The sequence below is a fragment of the Hermetia illucens genome, chromosome 3, assembly GCF_905115235.1.
Source record: "Hermetia illucens chromosome 3, iHerIll2.2.curated.20191125, whole genome shotgun sequence".
NCBI lineage: Eukaryota > Metazoa > Arthropoda > Insecta > Diptera > Stratiomyidae > Hermetia > Hermetia illucens.
The window spans coordinates 125,207,879-125,230,877 of record NC_051851.1 but is presented as its reverse complement, the minus strand read 5'-3'; the positions used below and the strand labels follow the sequence as shown (position 1 = coordinate 125,230,877).

The 22,999-nt window shown below is 42.1% G+C and overlaps 1 protein-coding gene across 5 annotated transcripts in view; it reads right to left on the bottom strand.

Annotated features, from left to right (window-relative positions):
• Positions 1-18,113: 18,113 nt before the first annotated feature.
• The window catches only part of LOC119651346 (breast cancer anti-estrogen resistance protein 3 homolog), a 121,761-nt gene continuing 116,875 nt past the window's right edge, over positions 18,114-22,999 (bottom strand). For all 5 annotated transcript variants that reach the window (XM_038054902.1, XM_038054903.1, XM_038054904.1 and 2 more), the window contains 4 exons: positions 20,558-20,660; positions 18,962-20,496; positions 18,492-18,898; positions 18,114-18,429 (listed from right to left, as the gene is read on the bottom strand). In XM_038054902.1, coding sequence (XP_037910830.1) covers positions 18,288-18,429; positions 18,492-18,898; positions 18,962-20,496; positions 20,558-20,660 — 2,187 coding nt within the window. In that variant the 3' untranslated portion in view covers positions 18,114-18,287. The remainder of the gene's footprint in view (positions 18,430-18,491; positions 18,899-18,961; positions 20,497-20,557; positions 20,661-22,999) is intronic.

The following is a 22,999-nucleotide window of genomic DNA, read 5'->3' as shown; positions in this document are numbered from 1 at the left end:
CGGATAGCCCCATACGCCCAGAACATCGTTGGTCCATACCAAAGAGGCTTCACTCCAGGCAAATCAGCAATAGATCAGATTTTCTCTCTGCGGCAGGCGATGGAAAAACTGTTGGAATATGGACATCAGTTGCACCATCTATTCAGCAACTGTACACGGCCATGAGAGAATTCGGTATCCCAACGAAATTAATAAGACTGACTAGGCTGACCCTGACCAATGTGCGAGGCCAGATAAAAGCAGCAGGATCACTCTCAAGACCATTCGACATCAACAACGGTCTACGACAAGGGGCTGCTCCATCATGCGTCCTCTTTAACCTGGCCCTCCAGAAAGTGATCCGTGATGCTGAGGTAAATGCAAGAGGTACGATCCTCTTTAAGTCCACCCAACTACTGGCCTATGCTGACGATATCGACATCATGGGAAGAACCACCCAAGACGTACAAACTGCCTTCATCCAGATCGAGCAGGCGGCGCGAGATCTTGGGCTGCACATCAATGAAGACAAGACAAAGTATATGGTCGTTGAGGAATTCCGCACACTGTTGTTGTCAGCCAACAGAGCCTATTTCAGCTTACAAAAACTGTTCCGCTCGAAACGTCTCACTATAGGGTCAAAGCTCTTACTGTACAAGACAATGATATTGCCTGTCCTCATGTATTCCTCGGAAACTTGAGTTCTTAGCAAGAAAAATACTCCTTTCGTGCTATTATACTTGCCGAGGGTAGGTACAGGACTGGCCACTTGCATATGATGTTCATGGAGGCGTCGACCCTCGTTCGCCAAGATGTCGATCGGGACCCATGCCTGTTATCACACATGTCGCTTCGGCTGATGTTGTACAGTAAGCGCATGACGTTCGCAACGCAATCAATCAGTATGGGGCTGCGATTTTTCTTCTGTTTCTAGCTTTAGTGCTGAAATCCGCGCGCGGTTGTTGTCAGTCAACAGAGCCTATTTCAGCTTACAAGAACTGCTCCCCTCGAAACGGCTCAGCATAGGGTCAAAGCTCTTACTGTACAAGACTTGCCAGTCCTCATGTATTCCTCGGAGACTTGGGTTCTTAGTACGAAGAATTGCGAACTCTTGGCCGCGTTCGTGAGAGGAATCCTCCGAAGAGTTTTTGGCCCCTTACATGAGAATGGACGATTCCGTAGCCTACACAATGACGAAATCTATGAGCGATACCATGACCGTCCGGTTGTGGATAAAATCCGGCTCAATAGGTTACGGTGGGCGGGTCACTTAATCCGTATTGATGAGGATGACCCAGCCCGGAAAGTCTATAAGGGCAATATCTATGGTAAGAAAAGAAAACGAGGCCTAAGATCGAGCGATGGCGTAGGCCAGGACGCTTTTGGACAGCTTTTGGGGATATCGTATTGGTGGACTTCGGCGCAAAACCGGGATGTCTGAGGTTCCTTATTAAGACAGACCTAGACCATATACCGGTTATTGCGCCGTTGATGATGATGATGTCACAATAAAAACTAAGGGCAAGATCATGAAGCAACCCATCACAGAGATTTTCGCCAAAATCAATCGAAACATCTAATTTTTCTAATACGTGAACTCTAATGAATTTTTCTCCCATTTTAAAAGTTTCTAATCGTTAGTTCTTGTGGTACAAATGTAATTCATAACATTTTTAACTTTAATTACAGTGAAGGATAAGGGGGTTTTATTTTATTCTTTAAACCGAATGAGAGTTCTGTATGAATAAGGCCAATATATAATTAATACTTCTTTTAATACTAGTTGAACTGATGGCAATTCTCCCAAAGTTAGGTGTTCAAAAATTTTGGAATTGCTTCATCAAGGTTTATTTGCGTATTTCCTTGATGCATCGCAGTTAATGTCACCGTAAAATTAGGCGTGTAACTTATCACTCGTAGAACTTTTCTCTTTTGTTCTTATTCATCTTGTAATTTTCTTGAATTGACATGAGTTTCTGACAAGATTTCCGTTTATATTTACGTTTACGCGAACATTTTTGAAGCTTTGGTAATGAAAGCACTTACCTTATTTTCAGCTATCCTTTTTAGTTGGTTGGAACTTCAATTTTTTCATGCACTCAAGGTCACTAATGGTCCTCTAATTCTGTACACTTTTATCCACTTTTATTTCTCATTTTTGTCACAATTCTAATCTTTTTTCTATATATTCATTGCATCTATTAATTTCACTAGTTCACTTGTAATTTACAAAAATTATTATCTCGTCTCCAGCGAGCCTCACCCGCAGTTTAAGGACTTTCTGGGCTTATCCCATAGGACTTAGACCAAATACGGCTTTTGACCAAATTGTATTAAATATTTATATTTCAGTAATTGCCGCTCGATTATGAAGTTATATGTAAATATATGTATATTACTTTATCGCTTCATTCTTCGCGGTTTTATCGATTTTGCAACATATTTACGGCACCTTTGTTTAAAAACGCGAAAATCGATCTAAGCTGTTAACCGGCTGCACTATTTTCTTAGCTAATGTACGATGTAAAATTAATAAAAGTAAACCGAAACACAGTCGAGTTAAAGAAAATAAATTCCGGGATAATCTACTTTTAAAAAATTATAGTTTATTTCGCACTTTAGTCGGGCTAAGGCGGCTTAAAGTGCCCAAAACTACTGGCGAGTAAACGGACTGGTGTTTTGTTATCAATTACCGGAATTGGACCCGGTTTCAATTCTCATAGAATAGACTAACTTTGCTTACCTGCGCCTAGACAAATGTAATGTTCATGGTTGCATAGGATTGTTTACTCGATTTAGCCAGTTTTGAATAACGGTTGAAATATCTGTTTGCCTACCGCTCTCTCATAAATTCTATCTTTTACAACATCATATTTTCACTCAATTTAATAAATGTTTTTATATTTATTTTGAATGAAAATATGTATAATATATTATAAATATGTAAATGTAAATGAATTGATTGCAATAAAAGTTATTGGCGTTGATATATATATTGTATATTTTTGGTGAATTTTAACAATCTTACATGTTCAAAATTTTCGAATTCCTTAAAAACACTTCCCTCAAATTCAAACCGTTTCCAGTAAAACTACATTGCTTTTCATTAAAAACATAAACAGATTGTTTATACTCATGGGAAAGACACCCATAATATGGTCCTAGTTAGGTATATTTAAGTGATTTTTCTTATTTTTGTTTTATTTAAAAAAAAAATAGCTGTAATTGTAATAATAATCATGATGCCAAACGGGTGTGCAGGGTCCTTAATTTTTATCTAGAGAAATAAAAAGTTCACAATTTATTATAAACTAGTTGAACCCGACGCACCTGCTTCTGCCTAAGTGTTATATATTTGCAAAAATGCGAATTTTCTTCGTGTCCTGAAAGAAATAAACTAACTAGATTATAAACTTGCCGTCCCCACGTACTCGATGCCCCTCAGTATAAACCAGTACGACTGTGCATATCTCGGTGAAACTCTGATTGGAGTCTCCAATACGACAGGCATTTACGTCAAACCCTCTGGGTGGGTGCGAAATTATCATATTTTGCAATATTCATCGCTCCAAATGATACCATTTGAAAACATGCATTGTATTTCCGAATATGCTGTAGATAGTATTTGAATTCCTGAGCAGCTCCAGCAATATTAGTCAGAAATGGATCTAGCGGGTCAGTCTATGGTATTTAATTTAAAGGCTCACCAATCAACAGTCAATATGTGCCATGAAGTCATGGTTGAAAGTTGTATACGGCGCCATTGTAGCCTCATCTTGCTGCGATTTACAAAAACGTCGGCAGCACCATAAGATTTTCCATAAAAACCCACATAAATATACTGACTTTCATGGCTATCGTGTGAATGGTGCAACGTCATCTATCAGCTATAATAACTTGAATGGGACCATAATATTTAATTACAACTAAGCCGTACCCGGTCCCAAACCCGGTTGTGAAAAGAGGAGGCAGTTAGGTATAAAATCCAAACCCAAAAATAACAAAGAGAAATTTGAGGTCCGGTACGGGCAGAAGAGGTCCGACTCCCATAACAAACAGCACGGCGTCGAAACCGCTAGTCGTGGAGCGGGTACAACATCTTACCGGCCCTTGTTGCACTAGAGTTTCGTCGAGCGTTTCCCGCAATTTGCGCACGTGATTGTGCAGCGAGTCGCCGACCAGTACCGCTTTATAACTCGCAGTGACACAATCCTGGCAATTATCAGGGAACACGTTCCCTTGAATTATCGCGGAAACTGGTGACCAAGAGTCGACGTGGGCAGAGGCGGCGGCATCAACAATACCACGCCGCACTGCAGGCAACAGTTTCAGTACTCGCCCAAATACTCTTCTCCACCGTCCAGCTAAGATTTCCGCTGAGGTTCGGGACGAATTTCAAAGAGCGTGTATTGAATTCTCGGAAATGAATCCTTTGAATAGGCCAAAAATTCTCAGACTCTATGCATCTCCCGAAACTCCGAGAATTCTATCTCGCATCAACGATGAGATTGCATCTCGGTTGTGTGCTGATATGTCGCTGCTGCAACTACAATCACTTGAGTATTGTGGTGCAGTTACGGCTGTCAGATTGCACTGTCAGAAGATTGGTTTTCGCGTCATTGGTTTGAGCGACCAAAGAGATCCACCATGAAAAATTCGTCTGGAACATCGGCGTGACTCACTAAGGGAGGGCATTGTTAGACTGATTCAGATCAGCACTGGCAATGCCAGCAGACGGGTGAGAAATAAAATGCAGAGGGTTTACAGAAACTATGCCATCCTCATTGAGACAACCATAGTTGAAATTCTGGACATACTAAAGCAGAAACTTTCTGTCGTATACAACAGAATGCAACATGCGCGAGGAACCAGCAGAGCTTTTTCAAATCTCTCAACAAATCCTAACAGAGTTTCCAGACAGTGCGATTTTCGGTAACGGAAGTGAAAAAATACTAGAGTGGACCTTGGGGGCATGCTGAGTGCATCACGGCCGAAGGTACCCGCCATGCCACAACGTCTGGCATGAATCTTGCGGATTTTACCGAAGACGAAGTTCGATTGGCCATAAACAGCTCAAAGAACTGGAGTTGCCAGGTCTGAGTCGGATGCAGCACGACTAGTACAATAGGTTCACCAGTATACACGGTCGGTTGACACACAGCATAAAACACGTCATGAGTCGGCCGGAGCAATTTCCACCCTTCCTCACTGTGGGAATTACATACCTTATCCCTAAGAAGGATAGGGTGCAGGACCCCACAGACACAAGACCGATTACTTGCTTACCAACCCTCTACTCTACCCTCTCATCACGTCCATTATGAGTGGAAGAGTCAATGCGTACCTTGAGACCAACAACACTCTGTCCGAGGAACAGAAGAGCTGTCAAGTTGAGTCAAGGGGCTGCAATGAGCAATTCATTATCGACTCGGTTGTAGGACGAGCAACTAGAGGCCAAAGAAACCTCGTTAACCTGGCTAATCGATGTCCTACAGCTAAATGGCATTAATCCGAAATTAATAAAGTTTTGGCGACAGTGATGGAAGGGTGGTACATCACCTTATCAGTGCATACATCTGTGTGTGCTAACACCTCAGAGCCCATCCATATAAGGAGGGGCATCTTCCAGCGGGATTCGTTGAGTCCCCTTTGGTTCTGCATGACACTGAACCCCCTTTCATGGCTACTGAATGATGCTAGAGGGCATGGTTTCGCAATCAAATATGCCTTACGTGCTAAGTGCGAATTGAGGTACTTGATATACTTAGATGATATCAAGCTGACGACCACTTTAGAAGTCTGTTGCGAATAGTGGACATGTTCAGCCGTGATATTCGGATGGAATTTGGATAAGACAAGTGTCGAATCCAAGCCATCCGTAAAGGTCATGCCGGTCAAAGTGTTGGTGACCTCCACATCGAAGCTATGACTGAGACAGACTTCCACAAATAACTAGGAATTCTGCAAAGTATCCATGCTCGAGTTGGTGATCTGAAGGATGCCCTACTGACCGAATTCCTGCGACGTGGAAAGCTGGCACTGTAATCATATCTCTCGGGGAAGAATAAAATAAGCGTATTGAATATATTCGCTATCCCTTCACTGACTTATGTATTCGCTATATTGTCTTGGACGAAGACCAATCTGGAAAACGGCCAGCGGCGGATACGGACTACTATGTCCAAACTCCGAATGCATCATTCAAACTCTGCCGTGAAGCGGATGAACCTGCCTCGCGACATCGGAGGTAGGGGCGTGGTTGACGCGGCGGCACAACATCATCTCCAAGTCTACTCGTTGCGTACTTATTTGTACAGCAAAGAGCAGGAGAGTGAATGTGCTGTCTGTAAGGAAGACCTTGGACTAACTCCACTTAACTTGAAGGAACGATCTTTCAATCCTCTGAGTGGGCTAAAGTCGGACCAAGAGCAAATCGATGAATGGAAGTCGAAGGCAATGAAGGGTAAACATGTGAATTGTCTTTGGCAGCCATTTGTCGATTTGCTTTTGTCGCATAGATAGCTGTGTTCTGAGGAACTCTTTACTGAGAGGAAGGGATTCATGTGTGCCATTCAGGACGGCGTGATCACCACCCCAGCTGATAAAAAGTGAAGAGCCACCAGTTCAGAGTGTGTGGTTGGGCGTTAGAGACGTTGAACCATCTCATTTCTGGTTGTACTGTTATGGCACCGGTGTAATAGATAACCAGGCATAATGCGGTATGTAAGGTGATCCATGAAAACCTTGCTTACAAGCATGGGCTGATCACGGGAAAAAGTCCGGTTTACGGATATGAGCCGGAAACAGTACTTGATAGTTGCTTAAAGCATGTATTGGGACCGGCAAGTTCTGACTGGTCGCCATATTCCAGATAACAAGCCTTTCGTACTGTTATTTGACGCTCCGCGTATATTATTGATGTCCTCCATAATAGTAACATCGAATGGAAATACATGGAGAAGAGGGTGAACTATGAGCCACTGGCTCCGGTAAACAAAGAAATTTGGCATCTGGTTGTAGTTCCCTTAATATTGTCAGCTACAGGTATTGTACCTAAATCCCTCACGGCTTCCTTTGATGTCCTGGGACTCTTAGACAGTCTAGTTCAAACCATGCAAAAATATAGCATTCTGCATATGTGCTCGATGTTGCAGGGAGTTCTCGACCGATTCTTCCATTGACCTACCACCGGCCACTACCACCAGCGTACCTTTATAAATTAAATAGGTAGGATTGCCCGAGCTTAAATGATTGGCATTTCGTGCTAGTATTAGATAACATCCGGCATCTGCCGAGATTGTGCCAACTCGGGTGATAATAATCGTTGACGGGACAATACAATTAGATTTGGTCACGCTAGAGCACTTCATAGAAAACTGTAGCGGTACACTACAGGAGTACAGTACAATGTGGGAGGCAATATGGTCAGCATTGCGCTCACCCGTGATTATTACCCTGATTTGTCTCAGGTGCTAATTCACAGCTACGTCGACTGCGATCCGACCCCAATATATGCCATGGAAAAATACATATAAACACCAATTTTGATGGTGATCATGTTAAGGAAATTGCTTCTTTTCTAGGTGACATAACCATTCATTGGGTAACGACCGCCACAATTCCTCGACGATGCTAGAAAGTGGGGAACTCATTCTTCCTTCTGCTCTTTATACCCGCTTTCTCCAGGGTTAGCGCTGCAAATCAAACTTTGCCATAATGATGAAAAAATCCCCTTTATTTGGAGTGCCATTCTCTTTTAAGGGGAAGTGCACTGTGATTTTTCAACAGGCTTCTAGAGAGAAGATCTCCCGTTTTTCCATTCATACTTTCTATTTCGCCTGGGGATGGGGTTCAAAGTTAAACCCTATGATTTTGACATAAAAATAACCCCAATTTGAGGGGCCATCATTTGTGATAGGTGTACAGGGAGGGAATTTCCTCTTCCTTTTATATATTCCCTCCATTCTTTCTCTTGAAAGCGATATGTAAATTAAAACAAAATTGAACTGAATAGATTGTGCTAAGAACACTCAACACATTTGCCGGGAAAGTAGGAATGCAATCTTTGGGAAGGGGAGCATTTGATTTCACCACTTCAGCTGCATTTGTTGCTGTAAACGACGGGTATGCATAAGCAAAAGGAATGAATGATTAAACTTCAGGAACTCTCAGCGTGAATAAGCTACTGAGGGGTTAAGAAACGATACATACCATGCTATGCATAATCCTAAAGCGAGATGGGACGGCTAAGTCGGGCTTCCTTAGGAAACTGCATGGTACCTTTACAAACTCCAGAACTGAATCATAACAAACTCTCTTGGAAGTACACCATCTAAGGGAAAATATGACAGAAGTCCTAGGGAGAGTATTAACCGCTTTTTGCAAACCTTTACGAATTACGAATTACGATAGTGACCCTCTGGAGAGTATTCCTCTTCCTCTGACGACAATGTATACTCTGCAAAACCTAGTAATAGAAGATGTTAGTCCGCTGTCGGGTTGTTTCTGACGGCTACCGTTAAGCGCATTTTCTTCACCTGAGAACCGATTTGCGACGAACTGCAAGATTCCGGTCCAAGTTAAGGAGAATCACGATTGTACAGCGCTATGTACGGATGGAGACTTGCGATATAATGCTTTCTCTGAGCATTTACACGCAGTTCAAGAGAGGCTTCTTGAAGGTGATATTGTGATTGTGATGGGTGGTTGCGACAACACCATCTTTGGACATGATGGAGAAACACGGTCACTGTTGTCACATTCTTCTACCACAGAGCCATGGTTCTAAACTATATAGAAGTTCCGCCTTAAACTATGTAGAAGTTCCGCCTTTTCTCCGTGAAATAGCTAATTCCTCCAATCAGAAGATAAATCATTTCGGCCATCAATACGCTCAAATGAAGTAAAGCCGCTGTGCCTAACGGTCTCCCCACAAAGTTATTTATCGCTACACCTGCAGCTCTGCATATCTATTACATCCACTTATATTGAAATTTTAAGAGCCCGAAACCTCTCCCAAAGAACAGAAAGGAGAAATTAACGTATTTAACACTTCAGATGTAGACGCAAAGCACCTCATCAATCCAGGATATTATGCGAAAAACCAAACCAACAAACAAGCGGGATCAGTGCTACACAGTCGCCCATCAGACGAAAGCACATTTTTGTAACACTTAGAGCCAGGTGGCCACATCCAACAAGAGAGAAGTTGGGAGGTGAAGCAATTGGGCCAAGATTAACATTGGTCGACTGCGAAAACCGCAACCAGTAAAGTTCACCACTCAAAAAGTAGGGCCAGGCAAAGGTTCGTCTGAAGTCATTCAAAACAATGATCTCCACGTGGATAGTCTTCAGAAGCAAGGAGGGAGCCAGAGGCAGACTCCTTACGATCGGGGTAGTCGATCAATCTTCGGAGGCAATTATACGTTACTGCCTCTTCAATTACAGATTTGGTAGCACATCTGTACACGTGTGCAGGAAAAAGCAAGGAAGAATACTTCGGAGGACGTTTCGGGTGGTAATTCCATTCCCGAATGAATCACTCATAGAGGCTGAAGGGCAAGGCCGAGTAGGAAAGTGAATCTGTTGCCTACAGAAGAAAAGAAGCTGGACGTTTGGAAGAAGGAGGGGGGTAGTGGTTCGGCATTGGAGAAAAGCTCCAATTAAGGAGTCGATGGCCAGCACTAAAACAGCCCAGGTAAACCTCCACCATGCAAAGCTACATCTGCAAGGCAATATCCAAAGAAAGTATTGGTCTGCAAAGAGGAAGTATGCAGATAATTTGAGATTCCTCTTGTGAAAAAACCCAGAGTTTGCATCACTTTCAAAAGAAAATTAAGTTACATCTGTCTTTCGGAGTTTCTAACTGAAGAACTCGTGGCTGTCCACGTCGAACTTCTTCTGGTGGGCAATTTTGAGAGCCATTTGTGGCATCAGGATACTTCCTAGGAGACAACACCCGGATCCTACCGAAATTAGCCGTTAGTTAGACTAGCGGCGCTACCACTTTTTCTTGGCTTCGATGCCAACACCACCATAGGGTTTGAGGAAGCAGCGACATCAGTTGAAGAGGTAAATACCTTCTGGATCCTCAGTAATTAGCTAGAAATTCATTATGAAGGCAACACACCAACATTCATAGCCGGCACCAGATAAAAGATAGTAGACACTCTGGTGAACGGCTTAGTCAAGAATTGGTGGGTGTCGGATGAGCTTTCTATGTTGGAGCAAAGAATAATAAGACTCGACATTGAGGGTAACTCGGAAGTAGATAGAATAATAAGAAATCCCAGGAGAACTGACTGGGACTCCTACACAAAGACACCTGAATGACAACATGCCTCATCTACAGGTGAGCGATGACATCAGATACGAAATAGAGCTAAAAAAAAGTCATCATGAGGCCAGCTGTCCGGCTAAGACAGTGGAATCGTCAAGGGACCCCATAACAGGAATCCATCTAGAATAAAAGAGGAGGTACGAAAATACTTTAATCGGGCGAAACAAACCGAGAACTGGCAGAAGTAAAAAGGGGTACTGAGGGCGTATAGCAACACAATCAGGAAAAACAAAACGAAAGAGCTTCAGCGAATTCTGTGACGAAATAGAACAAACCACACAAGCATCCAGGTCTATATACGATAAGGCTTTCGTCAAAGTCAAGACAATATTTTCTGTCGATCTGAAGAAGCATTCTGCCTGACACACCAACAACAGACGGAAGGGGGAGAAAGGTAAATTGGAACCTAGCAAAACTGCTTTGCTCGGAAGCTAGAGTAAGATGGGCAGTGCGAACTTTTAAACTATTGAAATCAGCTGGAATAGATAACATTTTTAAAACACTACTCTAGAGAAGCCTATAAATCATCCGAGGATCTATCGTAGGAGTGGTAAGGGGCCTTCGTATATATACAAAGGTCATGCAGACGGGCAAGAGCGGTCTTTATTCCGAAAACGGGTAGAAAGAATCCTCTTTACCCTATCTTTCAGATCAATCTACCTGACATCGTTCGTACTTAAGACGGGGTAGAAGGTCATACACAAATATATTAGAACTGATGTTCTAATACGCAATCCGTTAAAATCATGCCAGCACGCAAACCTAGTGCGATGGTCAACCGAAACTACTCTGGATGCCATAGAAACGAAAAAAATGGCACTATGTGCGTTTTTGGACATCGGACACAGAGATGCGAGATGTCCTAATCCGTCAAAAGTGAGAAAGTCAGAAGTGTGATGGGCAGAATGTTAGAGAGTAGGCAAATAGAAGTACGGACAGGTATAAATTCTATTGTTATGAAAAGTACTCAAGGTTGTTCACAAGGTGGGGTATTATCGCCATTAATATGGAGCAGTAGTTGATGAACTCGTAGGAGCTAACAAACACTGGAATGCATGCCCAGTGTTACGCTGAGGGTATTGTTTTAATCTGTCTGTAGGGGCAAACATGAGAATACCCCATGTAAAATATTTCAAATCGAAATACGAATCATAAGTAACTGGTGCCGAACGACGGGACTGTGCATAAATCCAGCCAAGGCCAATACAATACCAGTCACTAAAAGACGAAAGCAATCAGTTGAAAGTCATTAGATTACATGGCATGGAGGTGAAACAAGTAACAGAGGTCGAACATTTGGGAATCACACTAGACCAAAAACTACTCTTGAAGATACATGTTGAAACCATATGTCCGAAAACATAGACCCTGGTGACTTGCAGTTCCACAGCAGGCAAAAAATGGGGATACACCGCGAAAATGCCGCACTGAATATACAATGCAATAGTAAGTCCAACGATTACCTATGGGGGTGTAATCTGGACGGACAGAACGGAAGTCAACACACAACAGCCAGGGACTTATACACACTTTAAAGACTGGCATGTGTATCAGTGGGGCAATGAAAACCCGCCTAGAGGTCGGCGGGATTGACTTCTCTCCATTAGCACATAGAGATAGAGACAAGAAGAGCGATCTTCAGAATGTACCAGTGAGGCGGGTACCTCCTTAAATCAAAGAAAAGTTGATATTCTTAATAGGCGGCATCTCGAATTATTAATATCAAGGGATAACATGGTAACGAAGTTTCACTTCGATAAGAAGTTTGCAAAATGGAAGAGCGTGCCATCGACATACGTATCAAACTTGCAACTGGTTACCTGGTTCACTAACGGATTCCTGTCCAAGGAAAACACACTTAAAAAAAAATGAGTAAGCAAGCCAACATATTTTAGGCGGAAATATACATCGCAGATGTGCCTGCTTCAACCTCGAAAAAGACTTTGGTATTCTTACCGACAGCCAAGCGGCTATTATGGCAATTAGGTCCTTCTAGGTAAATTCCAAACTGGTATGGGAATATCTGAACAGACTGAACACGCTCGGCGGACGAGCTGGCCAAGAAAGTGACAGGGATATTCTGAGGAGTCGGAAATGGGTTCATAGGGATGACTTTGAAAAATAAAGAGCAAAGAGGGAGGGAACTTTACTGGGCGAACTTACCAGGAGTTGAACCGTCCCGGATGCTCATGGAACCCAAGCGTTCAAAAAATTGTTTCAATTTCATCAAGAATAGCTTCCGGGGCAAAGTGGGAATACTCATTTATTTATTTAATTTAACGGACAACAAACAGAGTAAATTCCAATTAAGTATTGTCCTCAGGAGGAGGAGAAAGCAAAAAAGTAGGAAATTAAAAGGACCAAGCTGTTCTTCATTATAATTTCGGCAAAGCCTAGGAACCGGGGAATGAAAGTAGACTTCGAGCTCTGCGAAGGGCACGTTAAAAATGTCTGCGCTACGTGTGTTATAAGACACAGGACAGCAGGTGATCTCGTCAGCGGCGGAGCAGTCCATCAGACCCGAGGAAAGTTTAAAGAATGTGCATAGATCCAGATAGGATCTACACTGATATAGGAAAGGAAGGTTCAGAAAGCGGAGGCAGGAGGGGTAGTCCACACGAGGGAAGCTTTTCTTAAAGAAGAGGGAGCTGGTGAATTTACATTGCACATTTTCAAGGAAAGACAATCACAGTTACGGGAGGGTGACCAGATCACGGAGCAATACTCGAGGGTATTCCTCACGAGGGAATTGAAGAGAGCTAAGGAGGGTTGAATGGAGTCAAAATCAGAAGAGGTGCGAAGTATAAAGCCTGACAATTTTGCAGCTCCATTAATGACATCAAGGCAATGGGTGTCAAAGTGGAGCTTATTGTCGAAAGTGACTCCGAGGTCTTGAGTGGAATTTAAGCAGGATAAAGAATGTCCGTTAAGAGAGTAGGAGAAAGAAGTGGGCGAGGATTTTAGGGAGTAGCACATAGAGTGACATTTTCTGACGTTTAGCGCTAAACCATTGGTCGAGCACTAACGAACAAGAGTGTCAAGGTTAGATTGAAGGGAAACACACTCCATAGGCGACGGTATAGCGGAAAACAACTTAAGGACGTCTGTATAGAGCAAACAGGGACAAGTAAGGAGGGGAGGAAGGTCATTAATAAAAAACAAAAATAACAAAGGACCCAGAATAGATCCCTATGAGACGCCAGAAGAGGGAGAGAAGGAGCGGGAATTACAGCCGTCAAAATAGACGCGGCAAGATCGGTTGGAAGCGATAAAACAAATGGTGTGGGAACGTTTAGGGACGAGAGTGTGGATAGAAGTATCATGTGATTTACAGTGTCGAAGGCTTTAGCGAAGTCAGTGTAAATAGTATGCACTTCTTGCCATAAATTTAGACATTTGGAGACAAAGTTGGTAAAGTCAAGCAGGTTGGAGATAGTGGACCTACATTTAACGAAGCCATGCTGCTCTTTCACTATGAGTTGGCCAAAGTGGACGGACAACCAGTCGCTGATATATCTTTCCACTTTTGTGAATGGGGATGATGGGAGCTTCTTTCCACAAGCCGAGAAAATGATCCTCTTCGAGGTTTTTGTTGAAAATAAGAGATAATGGAAGAGAGATGGACTTACCAGTTGTGAGCAAAAATAGGTTTGGAAGACCATCCTAGCCAGATCCGACATTGGCATCAAGTTTGCCAATGAGGGATTCGACAAGGATAGGGGTAAGAAGGAGAATGGTAGGCGATGCGGGGCAGGCTACATCCACTATCGGGAGGGATTCGGAGGAAGGAGGGGGAACATAGACTGACGAAAAGTAGCGGCAGAGTAAATCACAAGATAGTTGGGGGGAGTTAGCTGAGAAGCCAGAGAATTTAATGGACGGCGGGGATAACTGGGCAGGGCAGCGAGAGTTGCGGACGTGGGACCGGAAAGGTTTCAGGTTTCCGCGCTTTAGTGAGTATTCCACGCTGGACAAATATTCGTTTCTGCACTTACGTATTAAGGATTTGACCGAGGAACGAAGAAATTTGAAAAAAACTAAATCAGCATCGTTTCTAGAAGACAGGAACTTCTTCCTCGCGGTGAACCAGACGGGGTAAGAGCGTAAGCGCTTAGGAGAGCAGGGAACGTAACAAGGAAGAAGATCAGATAAAATGGTATAGAAAGTGTTGAGTACTTGGTCACCGTAAATGGAGAGAGGAGGGGGACGCAATTGATTGACGCCAGGGCTGAGTTCAGACCTTCGAAGTTCGCCTTACGAAAGTTGAACTTGGTAGGCTTGCGAGCGACCGGAGAGTGAAGTCGGGATTTATGAACATCGAACTCGAGAGCAGGATGTTAGGCGTCAGGGGCAACGTAAGACGGAGCATGAAGGGATTGAAAAAGACAACGCATAGAAAGGTTAGAGAGGACAAGGTCAAGAGTGCGATCTAAGTGGTTTCTGGAAAGGTTCAACTGGAGGGCGCCACAGGTGTACATGAAAGGGGAAGGGGCGGGCTTAGGCAGGGAAAGTATACACACGATATGATAAAGGGACATACGTTTAGTGGAAAGACACGTATGGTAACAGAATCGCAGGAGAAGGAGAGGGGGAAAAAGATGATTTCGGCACGGAGAGGGGACTTAGCAGCTATTAGGGCACCTCCGTCAGTTGTCTTGCCAAGCGCAGTGTAGTGTCTGTCACAACGAAAGACAGCATAACCTTCGAGGAGCTCAGAATCCTGTCATCCAGCCAGGTTTCAGAAATGCAGATGACATGATATTGGAATGCTAAGGCAGACGGTTTGAAATCCGACAGCTTGGTCGTTAGGCCTCTTACATTTTGATAAAATAGCATATAGTTGTTGGAATCATTCAAATTTGGCGAGGCAGGCAGGCGGCCGGAAATTTTCACGAAGCTTAGACTTCTGATAAGGCTTGACGAAGACCCCCTGTGGCCAAAAGGAAGATTGGACGATAGCATCGAAGTCGTGGAGATATGGCACTTTGAAGGAAGCTATCATTCGGTCAGGAGAGCCATCCTTCGTCAGCTTCACACAGGAAAGAGTTTATGGGCGCACTGGAATAGTGCGTGGCAGATAGAGGCGGAGAATTAGCCGACCGGGACGACTTAGGTACGGTGCCAGTTTTGTTGGCTGCAGTCGCCAGCTAGGTATAAGCAGAGTCAGTCAGCGCCATCTCAGGAGCTGAGGCTACGCTGGTGCTCGATGAAGCAGCAGCTTGCGGGGTTAGAATTGTCGGCGATTTTGAAACTACATGTTGAATCGACGACAAAGTCGCCGTGTGTTGATGCAGCAGCTGAATTGCATCAGGTAGCGTGGTACCACAGCAGGCGTTACAACGATAGGTAACGTTCGGTGAAAATTTTGCGCAAATATTTATAAACGCATAGGGAATACCCAAACATTTGGCGTGAAAGGTCGCACCACAGGACCCATCGCAGTCTAAAAAGTTGGAGCGAATAGATTCCGACTCTTTACAAATTGCACACAGATTACCATAAATCGGCGAGGAAGTTGCCATAATAAATTTGACAAAAGGTGATTAAACACACAGCCACGGAAGCTAATGGTGCAAAACAATTCACTGTGTAGTCACAATAGTTCATCGATGGTAATATGAAGTTGAATTGAAATTACGCGCAGTAGCACCAGGTTACTCAGGGAAAGGCTCAAAGAACAAGGTAAAAGGAAACTGTAGAATCTTCACGATAAAAATCCGTGTAACACGTCCGTTCGACTCAAAGTTCACTCAGCAAGCTAACTCACTGCAGGCTAAACTATCAGCTTGGGAAGCTTGGGATATCTACGGACACTGCAGATTCTGTGGGTAGAGTGATGAAACCTGCACCCATGTTGAAGGACAGTGTCCGGCCCTTGTGCGAAGTAGGTTCAGGCACCTGAGAGAATACTTAGTACCACATGCCAGGTTGAAACACTTGGAAGTAGGGAACATAATGAAGTTTCTATCGGTAACATATAACAGACCGATAAACGACAAGCTACAGTTTATAGGTATACTATAACCAGCAAAGGGGCACAATAGTCCTTTTAGGACGCAGTAAGACATCCCCTGACAATATTATTACTTCAGGCAAAAGTGCATAACCAATAAACTTATGAAGATCAATTTCTGAAAACAGCTAACCAAGTGCATAGGTATTAAAAAATAACGCAATATTTCATAAATCTTGTCTGTATATATTTATAATAATAATAATATTTTTGTCATAAATGATATCGTTCTCATGATTCTTCCGACTTTCTCCATATCCTAGAAATAACATCAATCGCTCCTCGTTTTTCTCACTGGTTTCGTATCCTAACAGCATAAATGTTACTTATAAACCTTTGCTCGACTTAATTCCAAATCACAATTCATTATTAAATTAAACCCAATCATATATTGCTTATTAAATTCAAAAATAATATCAGGATCAATCGAATGAGTTCTATTAACTTAAATAATTTTTTGTGTGTCTTTTCATTGAAAAATATTTCCATAGATTTCTTGGATGAAAATTGCTAATCATCGAAAAATATTACTGATTATTAAAAATTGCGCGTAGTTAGTATGGAAAATTATAAATTTAGCCAAAGCAATTTTCCTGCAAAAATTTTAAAAATAAATATCAGATGGATCGGGTGAAAACGTAGCGTTACCAATTGAAACATATTTTAGCTTCCCAATATGGTTTAGATTTAGATGAAAGTGGAGGTTGGGCATTCCGAAAATGGTAAGCCAAAAGTTTATCTTCTCCTATCACAACATACGAGTATTTCCTCCTGTGCTAAGTCGTACCACTTTGATCCTTGCTTCCATGATGTACAATACAATATGCAAGAGGATGAAAATTACTATATTGAACATGGGGCCAAATCCTATTTCAAAAATTTCAGATACAAAAAGGAACGCTAATATTTTCTATTCCTATCAAAAATTTGTGTATAAAATCCTCACTTTAAAGGGAGTATTTTTTGTTTGGTGTTTGCATATTATTTTTATTTCTATTTTCTCCATCTAAGAATAAACGCTTCTTATGGCAGTTCAATATATTTCCCTTATTTATTTTAAGACGTTTAGATGCTAATTAATTTCAGTTTCTTGTTTTGAAAATAAACAGGACTAATGATAGTGAGGATACTCGTCATACTCTAAAGGACTAAAGGAATCAAAAGGTTTTCTACACTAAAAGTTTAAGTTCGTTACAATATTATAAATAGAAACAAGCGAAACGCCATGAGGTCTTTTTACATGTTTACAAACTTATATAACTTAGCTATACAGATATACTAAAACTCTGGTATACTTCAAAAGCACTAAAAACCTAAGGAAATCTGTTTGTAAAAAATATTGTCATTGATTTTTGTTCGTGAAATACATATATTACAGTCGTGTGTACTTCCGAAGCGAACGACAGCTCGTTCATGAAGTTCCCGAGTTCGATTAGGTTCCTTGCACTATTGCGGCCAGGTAAGCTGCGGATGCCTTCCCTTCCCTTAATAGTTAATAACGGAGACACAAAACAAAAAATATATCCCAAGGTAGTACTTATCCTTTCAAAACAGTTGTTTTAATTCAAGTGTTTGCTGAAATCAGTCTTAAAAGCTACGAAGTAAGTTTCTGAGGCCCATGTTACCTTATTTTGATCTGACTAATCTTTGGATTCTATGCTATCATACGTATTTGCATGCTAAAAAGGAGAAAAATATAAACAAACAATAGTAAATGTGAAAATGAACAGCTGAAACCTCGTCCTCATCCGAAAATAAAATAAAACGAAGGGACCAACTCCATCAACTCAAAGAATAAAATTTGTATTTGAAAACATTCCAAGAAACACAATAATAATTAGATATAAATAAAATCAATTGAATTAGAACGGAACCTATGTTAAATCTATCTTACGGACTAACTTTTTTGACTAGTTTGATGTTTCGATTTCGTTTACGATCTTAAGCTATTGAAATTCACGTCGCACAAGTAATATGATCACCAGAACCGAACTTCTTTGCCATGAGGGTCAGTAGATCCTCCATCTTTTTGTGACGTTCAATATCTGGCGACAAAGCTCCTTTACTCCCCCATAAGAACTTCATATGAAATTCAGTTCTGCAAAGAAAGTTTAAAATAAAAACCCTCCACGATGATGCTTACGAAAAACAGATAAATACTTGAAAGCTTCCAGGAGTAGCTCGTCAAATCTTGCATTAGAATCGTCAATCACCATCTGCGCATTTCTTTTGTAAAGTGGCAAGTTTTTGGTAAATGATCTGGCGGCATCCAAATGAGCAAACAAGATTGATATCCCGAAGTCGTCAGCATTGTGTTCCCACGAATTTATGCAGGAAGACATCAACGACGATGACTGGCTGAAGTTAGTGTTCATCAGGACATCTTCGATTCCTCGATCCTTAAGCAGAATGTATGGAAGAACATGAGGAACTGTTGTATTAGGAGCCTGAGGGTTGGAACAATCATTCATGGATTTCAAAGTGGGACGTAATTTCGCTTCGAATGTGAACGCGCTATCCGTGAATTTTTGTCGGAGAATGTGCCAGGTGCGTTCAAGCTGCTGTATCTGCAATAGCAAAAGATACACAATTTACAAATAAGTTTACAACAAATACGAAACCATCCCTACTTGTGGCATACAGATTCCAAGCATTATAGCACAAAAACCGAACAAATTTCCCAAGGCAGTTTTCGTATCAACAGCTACCTGAATCCATTTATTCAGAGTCTCCGCCCTCTCCAAATCACTTTGGCATATTAGAATTGTCACCGCGACTATAAACTTAAGGCATTGTGTGCGCTCTATTAAATCATGTCGGAATGTTTCACCGTGTGATAAGGTAAGTAATTCCAGCCCTGTGCAATCCAGTGGGCTAGTTTCTGCTGGCTTTTCACTTGGAGTTTTCGCTGAATTATCCAGATCGCCTAGGAATAAATATAAGTCAACTCTGGTGAGATGCTGTGCAATTATCCGTGGTCCGGTCTCTGCAAGCATCATCCTTAGTGTATTAAGAGCACCATTGTCCAGGGGTTTATTTTCAACAGTAGGAAGTAGTAACGTTTGGAAGTTCTCTAAGTCAAATCTAGAAGTCATTTCAATAGAAGGAATGTCCGCAGTAGCAAGAATATGTTCAACAGCTGCAACATCAAATTCGCTGAAACTTCTTAAAGTCATTGAGGAAGCAGAGTTAGTCATGAACCGTGGATTCTTGATGATCACTCCTCGGTGGGGTATTGAATCAAGCGCGTCACCAGCTGCAGAACTTTGCGCGGAATCACCGGACCCATTTCCAGAATCGGATCCACTTGCATGATATGATGCAATCCTGTTAAGTGGATCTACGGGAAAATCTCTTACATATTCTCGTTTTGATGGCACTCTCGATGGTTTTGGCGGAGGACTGGGTGCCTTGCTATCACCTTCCGCAAACTGATTTTGTTCTAAGCAAGGACTCAACGACGTATCGCTTGTATCCCTATTCAAACTGGAAGTACGTGAAGAAGCCAATCGAAGGTTGCCGGACATTGGACGCGGAAGTGAGTGCGAACTAAATTTCAGATGACTCGAAGGGTCCTCTGTCGACCGTGACATCATTTGAGCACACGACTTCTGATTACTTATGACCCCATCTGCGCTGGTACACTTCTCCTCTATTGATCTTACCATGATATCTCTCCCACTTCCATTCTGTTGTTGAATCATTCCATCAGCACTACAACTCCTTTCATTTCCTGAAGAAATAATCCTTCGTGCTTCATTCAAGTGAGCTGGAGGACCAGCTATATTAGCCGTTTGTATCATGCCATCTGCGCTACAGTATTTTTCCACGCTCTGCACGCTAGACGAAACGGCGGCTTGCACAGGAGTGAGGGATTGAGAGCGTTGTTTCTTCGATGGCAGACGAGGTGGGGTATCACGTTTTGTCCGCGGGGGCGAAGACATAGGACTACGAAAATTATTACCATTTGTTTGCTGCGTATACGAACTGAATCTCAGACCCGCACTTGCAAGGGAAGGTGAATTAAGGGGACTTGCCCCTCGTATTCCACAAGGCGATTGAGTATTGTATGGAATTCCATATTTGGTGGCGTAGTATGATAGAGGATATGCTCTATTGCAGGGGTATTGTATTCGAGCCCCGGAAGCTGCTGAAATTGGTTTTCCTGAAATCGATTTTAGGAAAGATATTAATATTAATCTCCGTAAAAAATTGTAAAATCTTACCAGAACCGACGTAAAATGTGATAAGGTCAGGAACTGTGTCGTAGGCATCATCTTCGAATTGATATTGAACTCGTTCGTAGACTGTTTCGGGTTGTATAAGAATCTGTGAAACAAGAACAGTTTGTTACGTTAATTTAATTTTGTACATAGAATCTATTTTGGTTACATTTCACGAGGTAATCGGTTATATAATTCTCAATATAAATAGTAATATCAGTATCATCAACGGCGCAACAACCGGTATCCGGTTTAGGCCTGCCTTAATATGGAACTCCAGACATCCCGATTTTGCGCCGAGGTCCACCAATTCGATATCCCTAAAAGCTGTCTGGCGTCCTGGCCTATAGTAATATACACGCTGAAAAAGCCTGCAACCTCCTTACTCTTTCTTGTTACTATTTTCAAAAATATCAGTCCAAATTCCCTTATAAATTTTGATTAGGATGCAAATCTTCACATAGCATGTATGGATATGCCCCTATCTAGGCACTTCCTCTGACAAAGGCGAAGTTCACCATTCAATGAGTACTGCATATATGGATCAAGTAAAAAAATGAGAATGAAAAGAGACTCAGTTATTTCAGTCAGAAATGTAGTTTTGCAGCACTTTCATCCCCCTTCATTATGAATAGATCCAGACGTACTCGCCTTATTGAAAAGGGCATGTTAAATACAGCAAAACATATTGTATTTACATAGGCCGTCAAAAGGTATTATAGGTCCCAAGGGGAAGTTGGATTGGAACCCACGATGAAGCTTAAAGCCTGGGAAATGCCTGCACTGGTCCTCCAGATTAAGGGTTGGGTAAAGCTGACAAAGGAGCCTCGGACTGGACGGATTTTACAACGACAAACGATTTGCGCATTTTGTCATGGAACGTACGCTCCCTGTACAGATCGAATATTCCCCAACCGCTGACCGATAACCTGTCCCAATTAAGGCTAATGTAATAGTGTTATAAAAGTGCTTTACAAGAACCGGGTTCTTGGAAAAGAGCCCCTACACCCTACATTATAGCGACCATCCAATAAAACGTGTACTTGGAGTCAGTTTCCTAGTCAGCCAAAAAATGATATGTGTGATTTGTGCTTTGAGCATATAAACTATCCGCTGTGCATTCTGCGCATACGAAGTAAATTCGAAATATACGCCTCTTTAAGATTGACGACCATACAGAGGAGACTGCAGCCTTGAAAAAGGATACTTTTTCGAGACCGTGGAGTGAACCCTCGATACTTGCCCCAGGTATGATATCAAAATCATACTTCGTGAATTTAATAGCCTAATAGGGACGGAACGCCGCGATTCGTTAGTTCTTATGTCTTAGATGGAATCACCAATGCTAACGAATTGCGGATTATTCAGCTGCCAGTGTCACATGAAATGCTTATTAAAGGTTACTGGGACGATTTTCAACTTGATGATGATTAATGACCAATCGTGGTGATGCTTCAGATACGAAAAACAACACCACTTAGAATAACCTCTGACAATCAGATTAGAGTGAGAACTAATAAAGTCTTTTGTAACACCTATAAAGGGTAAATAGATGTATTAGCAACAACAACCGCAGTTACCACATGTCCTGCAGATGAAGCATCGACAAATGATATTCACAACCACCTGAAGATCGTTATCATTTAATATTTATAGTCGTAATGTAGTCGGTGATGACATTGATGCACAGTCGCCAGCTCCGTGTGTTTTGTGCCAGTGTTGTCCTTTAACATTTTATGTGTTGTAACGTATGCAAAGCGGTGACTGATGGAGACGATAGGTCGCGGTTCTTCCCACCGAGGTAATTCCAGTCAAGCCGTTGGTCAATGCTTGGTCAGACAGTTGGTGAGAGCCATCAGATCTGAGCCTGCGAGGGACTTATCTGTTATGATTAGGACCAGGATACAGCTTTAAGAGCATGTACTTCAAGAGAACTCCTGGAGAATGTGCTTTCAACCAGATTATTTCCTACTTGCCTCTTCTGTGAGTTTCATGGTGGTTGTGGTTATGCCCATATCGCAGGTAGAATTCTTTGTTGGCGTGGAGTTTCAATTTAGGGGCTGTACCCCTTAATTGCGACAGAGGTGTTAAACAGGCCTCGAATCCACTGGTAAAATGCGGTATACGCCAACACCACTGTACTAGTCACGATGAGGCTCTAGTTGTGATCATTTGTGCAATATTGAATGTAATAATAGTGAAACTGAAGTACAGGTTCATTGAAGAAAAACGAACAAACAATTTGAAGAAGAGAATGCATGAACGAATAGATATATGCATATATTATCATACATTCATGATTATTCATTCAAGACGAGCCACTCCACACACTTCATTGATGTTGCTATATCCCATAATAGTAACATTGAGCGAAAATACGCAAAGAAGAAGGCGAATTCTGAGCCACTGGCCTGGAGGATCAAGGAAATTGAATCATTCTCGGTG